The sequence below is a fragment of the Salvia miltiorrhiza genome, chromosome 8, assembly GCF_028751815.1.
Source record: "Salvia miltiorrhiza cultivar Shanhuang (shh) chromosome 8, IMPLAD_Smil_shh, whole genome shotgun sequence".
NCBI lineage: Eukaryota > Viridiplantae > Streptophyta > Magnoliopsida > Lamiales > Lamiaceae > Salvia > Salvia miltiorrhiza.
The window spans coordinates 13110915-13122345 of NC_080394.1; the positions used below are offsets into that span (position 1 = coordinate 13110915).

Genomic DNA, 11431 nt, shown 5'->3' on the forward strand with positions numbered 1-11431 from the left:
CCAAATAACAAAATACCAACAACACACATCAAGTGGATAAAGATGCCATCAATAGTTAATAATGCAACAAAATCGAATAACTTAACTGGTTTTCTTGCATATGAAACACCAATATTTCTAAGACCAACATAATGATGAGCTGAAAATACACAAATAGAGCAACATCTAGTTATTACAGTTCCTCTCAACTTATGAGATGAGTCAGTTCCAACTATCTTAACAGAAACAAACCTACCAACACCTCCAAGAATCAATCTTTCAGACAAAGTGAAAACTCAAGAACGGCTTCTGTTTCCACTAGTTGATTGCTTGAAACACCCACAGTTGGGCCCTTTCTTTCGCCTTCCGCTGTTCTTCCTTCCACTGTGAATGAAGTCCCTCAAAATCACAGTTCTGCTTCTCAAGAATCTGTTGCTCCCTTTGCCTTCATCCTCCACCTTTGACAGCACGAATTGAATCTTTTGCACGGCTAGTTCGAGCACGTTGATCCTCTCGGACCCCTTTTCAGCTTGCTCCATCACCTTGACTCTCCATGTCTTCATCGTCTCTTTCAGCCTTGGAGAAGCCATTTCTTCAGGAGGGCACTCTTCTATGTTCTTCACCAGCTGTACATTCAAATCAACCAGATGAACTAGTGTGTCCTCTGCTTCCTGCAACTGTTCCTTAACTGCTCCAAAATCGACGTTTTTGGCCTTTCTATTCTTCTTGTTCATCTCCAGTTTCCTTCTCAAGTCATACAGTGCTGTCTGGAGACTTTCCAGCTTCTCAGCATCGAAGGCAAGTCTCGCGAGGATGTGTTTGTCGTTCAGTTCTTGATTAGGCTCGGTGAATCTAGCCGACAGCTCCAGCTTATCCACGGCCCACTCTTTCTCCATATCTGAGTCGGTGGATGGTAGTAATTGATCATAAGCTCTTTCCCTTCCCTTTGATCTGCCCGTCAACCTAAGAGATTCTCCAATTGTTTGATCTCTGTTTCCATTCTCGACAGTCTCCCACAGCTCAAGCATCAGATCATCAGAGCCAGCGTTACCAGTCTTCCTCATGGAGTTATCAGAGGCTTGATCAAGAGGAATATCTTTCATTAGCATCACATTTCGGGCTTCTGAGGCTTTGGCTTTTGCTTTCTGCAACTTGGGAGAGTCATTCAGCTCACTTGAATATGCTTTCTTGCTGCTGCGCTCATGCTTGTCTCTACCTGAGTTGGGCTGCATCTTCGAGTGGTCAACCTCACCAATCACAGGTTCTTGTTTGCTCTTTGAATTTGATCTTCTCCGCAAAGCAGGTTTGTTTGTGTCTTCCATCAATTTTCTGACTACCTTAGCTCTCATCTGCAAATTCTGCAAACTAAGAAGGGATTGATCTTCCGAAGGTATCAGAGATGTGGCTTCACTAGCTTGAAGAGCAAATTCCAGAAACTGCTAACAATGGAAGGAAGCAGTAAATACTAAATATCTTGAACTTGAAGAAATGAAAAATTCCATCTACTTGTGATATAAGAGTATTTACCTCTGTCTCTTGACTATGTGCAGCTTTAAGGTTGGAACGAAGTAGTAGATTGTGCTCTATGAGTGTTATATCATCTCCTAGGGAAGCTATGACTGGATCATATGCTGAAAGTTTGGATTTCAGTCCCTTGATTTCGCTCTCCATCAGACAAATCTTTCCTTTCATTTGTTCAACCTCTGATGTTTTTGCAGCATTTTTAAGCTCAAGATTCTGGCACACCCCGGTGAGGTCCTGCACCTTATCCTTTAACAGAACTTCTTGGACAGAAGAGACCTGAAGATCGAAAACAAAAATTTGCTGCTTCGGCCTCCCAGAGTTCGAACTCATTGTTCATGCCTTGGAGCTCTATACCAAGTGTCTGCTCTCTCACTACATTTTCTTCGATTTCTTGATGAAGTAGGCCAAGTTCAGATTCTAAGTTTTTGTTGACTTTGTGAAGGGTCTGAATCTCCTTCATCTGTGTGGAATTAGTTTCCAAGAGACGGGCCATGTTCTTCTCTAGATCTTCTCGTACCTGCTGTGACCTATGAATGCCAATTTTCAGCTCCGCTACAGTCACAAACAACGTGGAGTTAAGCTTCTCGGTAGCTTCAAGCTGCATTTCTGTGTCAAAGAGCTTCGTCTTTGTCTGAAGTAAGCTCTCCGTACTACTTTCTATGTCCTGCTTCATTTGAAAGTTAGATTCTTTGATTTCTTGGATCTCACTTTCCAATCTGCACACGGCATCTTTGAGGACTAGATTTTCAGCCTTCTGTAGGTCGAGCTTGCCCCCCAACTCATTCATTTCTCTTCCGAGGCAACTGTTCACCTCGTGTTGATTGTTCAGATCTTCGAGTAGCGATCTTAGCTCCATAAGTTTCTCTGCTACGAAGCTCTTCAACAAGACAGATTGATTGGCCGTTGCCAAGAATTCCAAGAGGATATCATCGTTATGCTGATCCACTCGACGTTTCTCCTCTATCAGATCAGATAACTTCTTCAGCAAACATGCATTTTCCTGCTTTTCTCGAGAGTGTGCTTCATGTAATGCATTATAAGCCGCCTGCAGATCACCTTGTCTAACACAAAGACTCGCCAACGCAGCCTGAAGCACCAAAGTCGCCTGAGAACCCTTGCTCGAATCTGATTTCAACTGCCTGTTCATCTCTAGGAGTTCTTCCTTTTCATTGTTCACAATGGCAAGTTTCTTCGCCATGATTTCAGCCTCCTGCTCCAACTGCTGCTTCTGTAACTCAATCCCCATGCCCTTGGACTGCAACTGCTCGAGGAGGGCTTCAAGAATCGAATTCTCAACATAGAGCTGCTGCTTTTCATCCTCATTTTTCGAGATGGCGCATTTCATTTCTTCAACACTTCCAAGAATCTGATGCACCAAAGTCTGCTCACTCTCGACCTTGTCCTCGGGTGCACAATCTGGACTGCTTTCGAGGGCCGTGAAAATTTGGTATATGCTTAACCTAAGGCTTCCAATTTCATCCAACAAGAGCTCAGCTTCCACCTGCTGCTCAAGGCTTTCACTCTCGAGCTCCGATATCACTTTTTCCGCCAATTTAGACGCCTCAACATGCTTTTGGCACTCGATGATGAGAGAGTAATTCTTGTTTTCCATATCTTGTATGAATTTCTGAAATATCGATATTTCAAACTGAGCTTTCAGAGCCTTTTCGAGTTCCTCTTCGGATTCTTTCTTCTTCCATTTGTTTTCTTCTTGCAGGAGATGGATCTCGGTTTCAAGTCCAGCCATCCTCGTCTCACTTAGTTGCTGTGAACCTATTCGTTCCAGCTTCTCCTCACCTAACGAGACCTTGAGTTTCTCCACTTGAAAATGCATGGCCTCGTTCTCCTTCTCTAAGTCCGCGTATTTCTCTCCCAATCGTGTAAACTTCTTCTCTAGGCTTTCAAGTCTCCTCTCCACGTTTTCCAACTTAAGAATCAAGCTGTCCCTTTCAGATAAAAGATATGACCTTTCATTCTTGAGCAAATCACAGATATTTTCTAATCCCTTGGATTTTTCCCTCAAGCCTTCAAGCTCAACTTTTGCAGCAGACAACGAGTTCTCAAGAACAGCATTTTGTCCCACTAAACTATTCATGCTCTCGGTTATTGCTTGCAGCTGAGATAGAAGAGAAGCTTTCTCAGCAGCAAGAGTAGCCTTATCTCCATGGAGGAGTTTGCAGGATTCTTGCAGCGCCTTAACCTTTTCGCGCGACATCTCCAGCTCACCATTCAAGTCCGAGAGGGACCTCTCGGCTGCCACTTTCTTCTTCAAGATTTCATCAATGTTCTCTAACTTTTTCAACAGAATCTCCTTTTCGTTGCTGTCCTCTTCATGCAATTCTTTAAGCCTCGAGTTCTCATCCTGCAAGCTCTTCATAGAAGCCCCAAGACATTTCGGGTTGAGACCTGCTGCTTCCACTTGCTCAACCAAAGCCTGGTAGCTCTTGTTCAAGCGCTCGATTTCTTCTTTCAAACATGAAATCTCATGATGAAGGGATATGCTTATTTCCATATGGTGCAATACTTCCTTTTCGAGCCTCTCCCTAATCTCCTTCAAACTAAAGATCTCATTTTGCATATTCTCCATAGACACGGCTGAAGAGAACGAAGATTGACTCATATCATGATTTTCATCCCTAACTTGCTGAAGCTCCATCTCCAAACCACGTTTGCTTGCCTCCACGTCTTCTAGCATCCGAAGCATGTCTTTGAGCTCCGAGGCAAGAGCTCTCTGATCATCTTGGGACCGAGAGTGCAAACTTTGCAGAGTCTTGAGCGTGGCTTCAACTTGCGCATGACGGGCACTCTCATCATGTAAACCGGACTGAAGTTTCTCGAGCTCCTCCTGCTTGCTCGAGAGCTCTTGATCTTTCATTGCAATCTTCTTTGCCAGATCATCAGCCTCAACTCGCAATGCTTGGTTAGACATCTCAAGCAGAGTGCACTTCTCTCGCGTAGTCCTGAGCTTCGAAGTTCCAATCAAGACTTCACGGTTAAGGCGTTCAACTTCATTTTTTGCGCTAGATATATCTCCCTCAAGCTTGGATATCGTTTCTAAGCATTGCTTGTATTGAAAAGCAGAAGCTTCTTTCTGCTTGTTTAGATCGGCAACGGACTTCCTCAGTTTTGAGACTTCGATTTCAGCCATTTCTGCTTGCTTCTTAAGCATCCTCCCATCGTCTTCCTTACTAGAGATTATGTTTTCCAACTCTGATATCTTTCCAAGACACTGCTCGTACCTACACGCTGCTGCTTTCTTTTCAAGCTCTAATCTCGACATTTCATCTTTCAGAGTTTGTGCTTCACTCTCCACTGCAAATGTTCTGTTGTCGAGGCCCTTCATATCTTCTTGCAGTCGAGAAACCATAGCCTTGAGATGAGATATCTTCTCCAAATACTCTTCATTTTTCACCATTCCAGCAATCTTTTCAGACTCTAACTGAATGAGGGATTCCTTCAAAGTTTGAACTTCGATTTCAGCTCTACCGGCCTTCTCATTGAGCCTCGTTGAATCCATTTGCGCATGGCGCAGCTCTCCCTCGATCTCCAGCAGATTTTTGAGGCATTGCTGATACTGAAGCAGGATATCCTCTTTTTCGACTTCCATGTCAGCAAGTGCTTTCTTCAAGCTGCAAACTTCGATTTCAGCTTTTCCTGCTCTTTCAGTCTCACTAACAATCTTATCTTTAAGATTCTGATTCTCAGTTGACAACTGCACTACAGCATCTTGAGATCCTTCTTCTCTTTTTTGGCCTCTTCTGGACCTTATGTCAGCTGAACTTGAACCTTGAGGCGACGTTTCTTTGAGTCCAAACATCTCTTGCAATTGCTTTAAACCCCTTTTTTTCATGCCTCCATCAGAATCTTCCTGATCAGACGTAGAACTCGCCCGTGTGTTCTCAAGCATGTGATCCACATCGCCCTCATCAACAAGTTCAAAAGGAACTTCATCAGGAAATGCTGCTGCTATTGTTCGATGAGCATGGCGGAGCTCCCCTGTTGCATGGTTATATCTTTCAGCTAATGCACGGTAGGCACGGTAGAACTCCTCAACCAGTTTCATCAACTCTGGGCGTTTCTTGTAGTACATTTCAGCCCGTCTAGCAAATGAATCTGCATCTTCTTCGATGAGTTTGATCATGCACTTCACCTTGCCGTCCATATCTATGAACCAACAAGATATAAGTTTATTATACAAGAGAAAAAGACACCGCTACTTTCAACATCATTTATAAGCTCTAATGTTATAAATACACGACGAACACTCTCCTTGAGACGACAAGCTTCATTCATTGTATATGAGAACAACAATCACATGTATAACGTATATTACTTGTACAAATTACAAAATAAATTCTATATGACAATTAGAAACAACAACGTGAAACAAAAGTCATGATTTATGAAGTGCATTGCTCTCAGAAGAAGAAATGCAACTGTACTACATTATATATTCTCATCCATCATTCTAATAACGTATTTAGCCACAGAACACACACACACACGCAGATCCATAGCCAATTTCCATCAACACAAAAGTTAAGTTTATACCTGTGATATTTTGCTGGAGCCATTTTGAGTTCTTTGGGGTGTTGTGGCTATCCCACCACCATGAATACAATCGTCTCGATTCAGAATGAGATAAGTTGGCCATAACTCCAGCAGAGAACACAAATGCAACTCCCTTCACCCCCTGAGAAAACAGCGTGTTTGTATACCCGTAGCAGAACAACACGTAGATGAATGCTCAGTTAACACAGAACTGTCCCACACCTAACAAGATGCAAAACGATGAGTTCAAAGATTCACACGAGTATTACCATCACATGCCAATATCACTACTGAAACAAGAAACATAATGTCAAAGTCCAAATCAGTGGAAATGTCATAGCAATGAAAAGATAAACACATATGCAGCATATCTGAGTACGGATTTACCTGAATTTGGTAGGAGATTTTGCAAAGAATAATTCGTTGTAAATGGTGAGAAAAAAGGAAATGAAATGAAAAGCAACTTTATTAAGAACTGACTTTTTGAGGAATGAACTAATTGCAAGACAAAGAAACTAAAAAGATTTCAACAACTCCTATTGATACGTCAATGTCAAATAAAGATGCTAATGTTCATCCAACTTAAAGTAGAGATTTTTGTTGCAAAGTTTCTTAAGAAAGCATCAATTTATGAAGTTTTAGAGAGAAAATAGCTCCAAGACATTCTAAAATTTACCAAATCTGGCAACACAAAGAGTTCATATCCTATAAAGAAAATTTATTCGACAAAAGGAGACTATTTTTCATGCCAATGACTTCATTAAAAGTCCAGAAAACCCGAATCTTCACAAAAATTCAGATCAACAGCTTACTAATTTCCAGAAGTGAATTTTAAGAAAAGTAAAAGAAAGAAAAATTCACACGAACCCACAAATTCATAGACATTCACAAAATTAGAGCAACCAAACAATACAAGCATGACAATGTGCTTTCCACAGAACTTCGCAAGATCAAATCTTTGCAAATGGGATTTTCAAAAAGCAACAAAAAAGTTGAATCTTTGCATTTGGGCCTCCCACAAAGCTTCAAAAAGAGCAATCTTTACATTCCAACGCAAGAAGAGAAAATGAATACATAAACCGTTACTAAGAACTTACAAATTAATAGCAAAGAAACAGATTCTTATCAGCAGCTGTTGATATGATCCACACCAGCCGCTAATTTTCACTTTACCCCATTTTTTTCCTCTCAGCTCTCTCACTGTGCTCTGCTCTCTCTCTCTCTCTCTAAAGTCTAGTCTGCATTTTCATTATCAAGCACGGGTTCTGGTTGGTGCAGACAAACCTCAGAATGAACTGTAAAATCTGAAAAAGTACACTATATTACAATTTTTATCTTTGTATAAATTCAGGTATGTATATATCAACATGTAAGATTAACTCTGTGTGTGTTGTGTGTAAGTACGAAATATGGGATGGTCGAAAAATGCTGGAAAATATACGTTATAATTTCCTTAATTGGGATTTTCAATTGTCCTAATCTTGGGCTTCTAAAATGCTATTTCAGCGTGATTGACGACAGTGGAAATTTGACTAATATGCCCTTTGATTTAGACCTATAACTAGAAGGGGTATCAATAAAATTTGATTTGCCACAAAATTATACAGAAAATAATCTCATAGTACTATATTTCAAGAAATTAAGCAACGTGTTAGCAAAGCATCAATAGAAAATTCGAATCACTTACTATTAAAAACTATGTATTAGAATGCATTTATGTGACCAGCTCGAAACTTGGTTCCACGCGTGTAGGACGATATTTTATATTTTAAATAAAATGTATTGGATAAAAAGATATGAGATGTATATATATAATTATACGAAATCCATTTTATCACCTATATGTGCTCTTTTCAACCATTAATAGAAAAAACACACTTGAATGCTTTACTTTTGTTTTACTTACGAGACAATAGACATGGATTAGTCTTTTCCCAAAATAGACAAATATAATAAAAAACGAAAATATATTTGTAATTTTAAATTTTCAAATTTTATAGCTCACATAACTTAATCCTATACGTATAGAGATAGCATCGCAATCAATTATGGAATATAATTTCTTCTAGCAATAATTGAAAAAAATCAGAAGTGGACCATATATTTATCTCATTTAGTTGTGTGCATGACATAGAAATGGAGTTTATGGGCAACTTTTCAAAATTGTTGCCAAAAATAAAAGATGAGTTGTACACATATTCGTTTCAATGATTAAGGCACCAGATTGATTATTAATAATATATATTAAAAAGTTGTGGGGGCTTCTTGCATTGATAAAAAATTGACTTTCCCTAACCAAAAAGATATCGAAATTTGACCTTTTGCCTCTCAGTCTCGTGGTATAATGCAACCTTGTATTTTGATTATTCTTTTAAATTTTCCAATCTCCCTTTCATTTCGAAAAAAATATCCCTTTCACTAATTATGGTACATTACTTATTAAAATTCACCCCGTCCCGAAACTTTGTATTCTTTATTTTTTATATTTTATAAAAGTAATCAAATATGGAGTAGATGATATTGAAAAGTAAAGTCTCTTTTGCATTTAATAATTCAAATATAAAATATCTTACAAATTAAATATCACAAAATTTATATGAATAAGCTAATATTAATCACACATTATTGAATTTAAAAAATTATTGCTGGTTTTTAATTAAACATGATACTTTTTTATTTTATAATGTATGCACATTATTAATTAGAATAACAATCGTAGTTTCTATTAAAATTAGTTATGATATAATTATGCTTTTATTAATATTTCAGAACTGTGTTTTGGATTTATATATAAATTGTGGTTTGTCAAGTGTTGTGAGTATTTAAATTTTTATGATTATAATAGACCGTATGACTTCTTAAATGATGCATAGGTTCATTAAGCTTATTAGCAATTTTGATGGATTGTCAATAGAAGGGCAAAGTTCTATAAAAATGCAAATATAGACGGAGAAAGGAGATGGAATCTCAACTTTTCATCTTATCTACAGTCAACGTTCATTCGTTCAACGTTCAACGCGAAATTTTGTTAAACATGAACAACCATCGAATTAACCCTCCAGTACCCCAAAAGTTCAACAAATTATTTGTACGTTCAACAACATTAACTGTCATTTTCAATGTTTCTGATTTTCCTATATAAACTCTGTTTCTGTAAAACGCGACCATATATATATATAGGGGTGGGCTACCGTGAGAACACATCTTAAAATAAGAAATAAAAGCAATTTTTGATGTATGAATTTTATGTAGAACACTTATGAATTCACTGTATAAAGGTATGAATTGTGAAAAATAAATTTTTGCTACCTTTGGGCGTGGGCCCCCATATGTAGGTGTTTTACCACCGAACTGGGTGAATAATTCTGGTGTTCAGTGTTCTTACTTTCCGTAATACATTTACTGTTACTTTGTGTGGTACGTTATTTGATATATTGTGGTTGCGAGGTTTATGCAATTGGATAGGTAACTATTTCATGAACAGTGAAATCTACCAAATCAATAATCACAGCTGTTGATTACCCTCTAATCTACGCTCAAAATTAAGTCTTATTTTATAGACTAAGGAAAGTTTATTGAATAGCACTACCCTATATATATACACATACACACACGGCGCTGCAACACTAGCATTGAATAAGATAGGTGCTATTCTAAAATAAATCATATCCTCTACATTATCATGAGATTATTATGTTTTACAATACGATAAATTTGGTGGAAAACATGTGCAATTATACACTTAATACATGATAATAAAATGATACGAATGATGAAATTAGGTAACATATATATAGAAAAAGAGAAAGAGAGAAAAGTCAAATTCTAAAAGTTTTGGACAGCACAAACAACAAACTCAAAATTTGGGTCTCGTTAAAATTTAAAGAGGAAAAAAAAACACTCATCTAAAAAACCAAACAATATCGAAACAGACTAGTCCCGTTTAGCGACATTATCTATGGAATAATATGAGGCCTTCTTCATCCATTCGAAATCGAATGATTGACTAAATAATAAAATAATATATGAATGGAAAAGAAATTAATTAAAGTGAGAAAATACGGCCATGGATCGGAATGATTCCGATCATTCTAATGTATGAATATTAAAAGACATAAATTTATGATTGCGAACGTGTTGGTTGCAGCCTGTATTTGTGAACAATTAATTGTACAGGGTCCATTTGGCATGTGAATGATTCATTTTTGTAGTTATGTCACCCTCTACCTCATAAAGGAACATTCACTCTTTTTTCAGCAAATACATTATTTTAATTTTATTTGCACGTTCAATTTTGATACTATACTCATTGTCATGAATTATTTTTTTATGAAATACTACTCATTAATCGATTATCGATATATGTGGGACTATCATTTATTAAATATATGGAATTTGGTGGTAAGATAAGATATCTAACTGATATTTTACACAACACAAATTTTTTGCTCTACTTTTGAAGTAATCATATATAGTACAGAGTATAAATCATACTAGGGTTTCGAATTTAAACTACGTCGTTTTAAGATATAGACTATATATCAGTGGAAATTAAAACAACATTAATATAACAGTGATGAATTGAGTGATACCTAGGATATAACAACATCGTATGTATTAATCAGAACCCTAATATATGCACGTGGAACTGAAAATGAGCCACATCAACTTATTAATGACTGACAAGATCGAATTTACTGCAAATAAAAAGATTTATGACCTACACCCTCCCTCCCCCAAACATCTTCCTTCGTTTAGGTGACACAAATTTTAATAAAAGTTAATTGTGTATTTGATAAGTGGAGAATGAGTCCCACAGAAAGTGAAGATTGTAAGAGATAGTGAATACAATTATTTCCAAAAGTAAGTTAAGAAGATGTTTTGGGGACGGCCAAAATAAAAAGAGAGGAAGATGTTTAAGGGACAAATAGCGTAATTCCAATATTTTAAAGTCAGATCGTTAAATTAACAATCGAATTTTCGATCGTTAATTTAACAACAAATTAACAATTGAAAATTTGATTGTTATAAATAGAGCTGGCAAATCGGGCGGGCCGGACCGGCCCGGCCCGACCCAGCGGGCTTTCGAGATTTACCGGGCCAGGTCGGCCCGGCCCGAAATCGACCGGGCTTCCGATTTTCAAGCCCAGCCCAGCCTCGACCGGGCCATCGGGCGGTCGGGCCAAACCCGCCCAATAATTTTTTTTCACTAAATCCTATTTTTTTACAAAAAATTAAATAAACTAAAATAAATTCAAATAATAATTCATTAGTATATTTTTTGACTTGCAAGTCTAATTAACTATTTTTGATTTCATTACAGCAAATTAACATTTTTGATTTTGCTAATGATTTTATTGTATAAAAATCAAGAAAT

At 37.6% G+C, this 11431-nt stretch overlaps 1 protein-coding gene across 1 annotated transcript; it reads right to left on the reverse strand.

Moving 5' to 3' along the window:
• Positions 1–77: 77 nt before the first annotated feature.
• On the reverse strand, positions 78–7525 carry LOC131001132 (protein NETWORKED 1A-like). The gene is given in 5 exon segments (XM_057927382.1): positions 78–1418; positions 1507–1797; positions 1799–5667; positions 6055–6276; positions 7152–7525. Coding segments are annotated over 4 exon segments (5406 nt in total). The 5' UTR covers positions 6158–6276; positions 7152–7525; the 3' UTR covers positions 78–275.
• Between the last annotated feature and the right edge of the window lie 3906 nt (positions 7526–11431).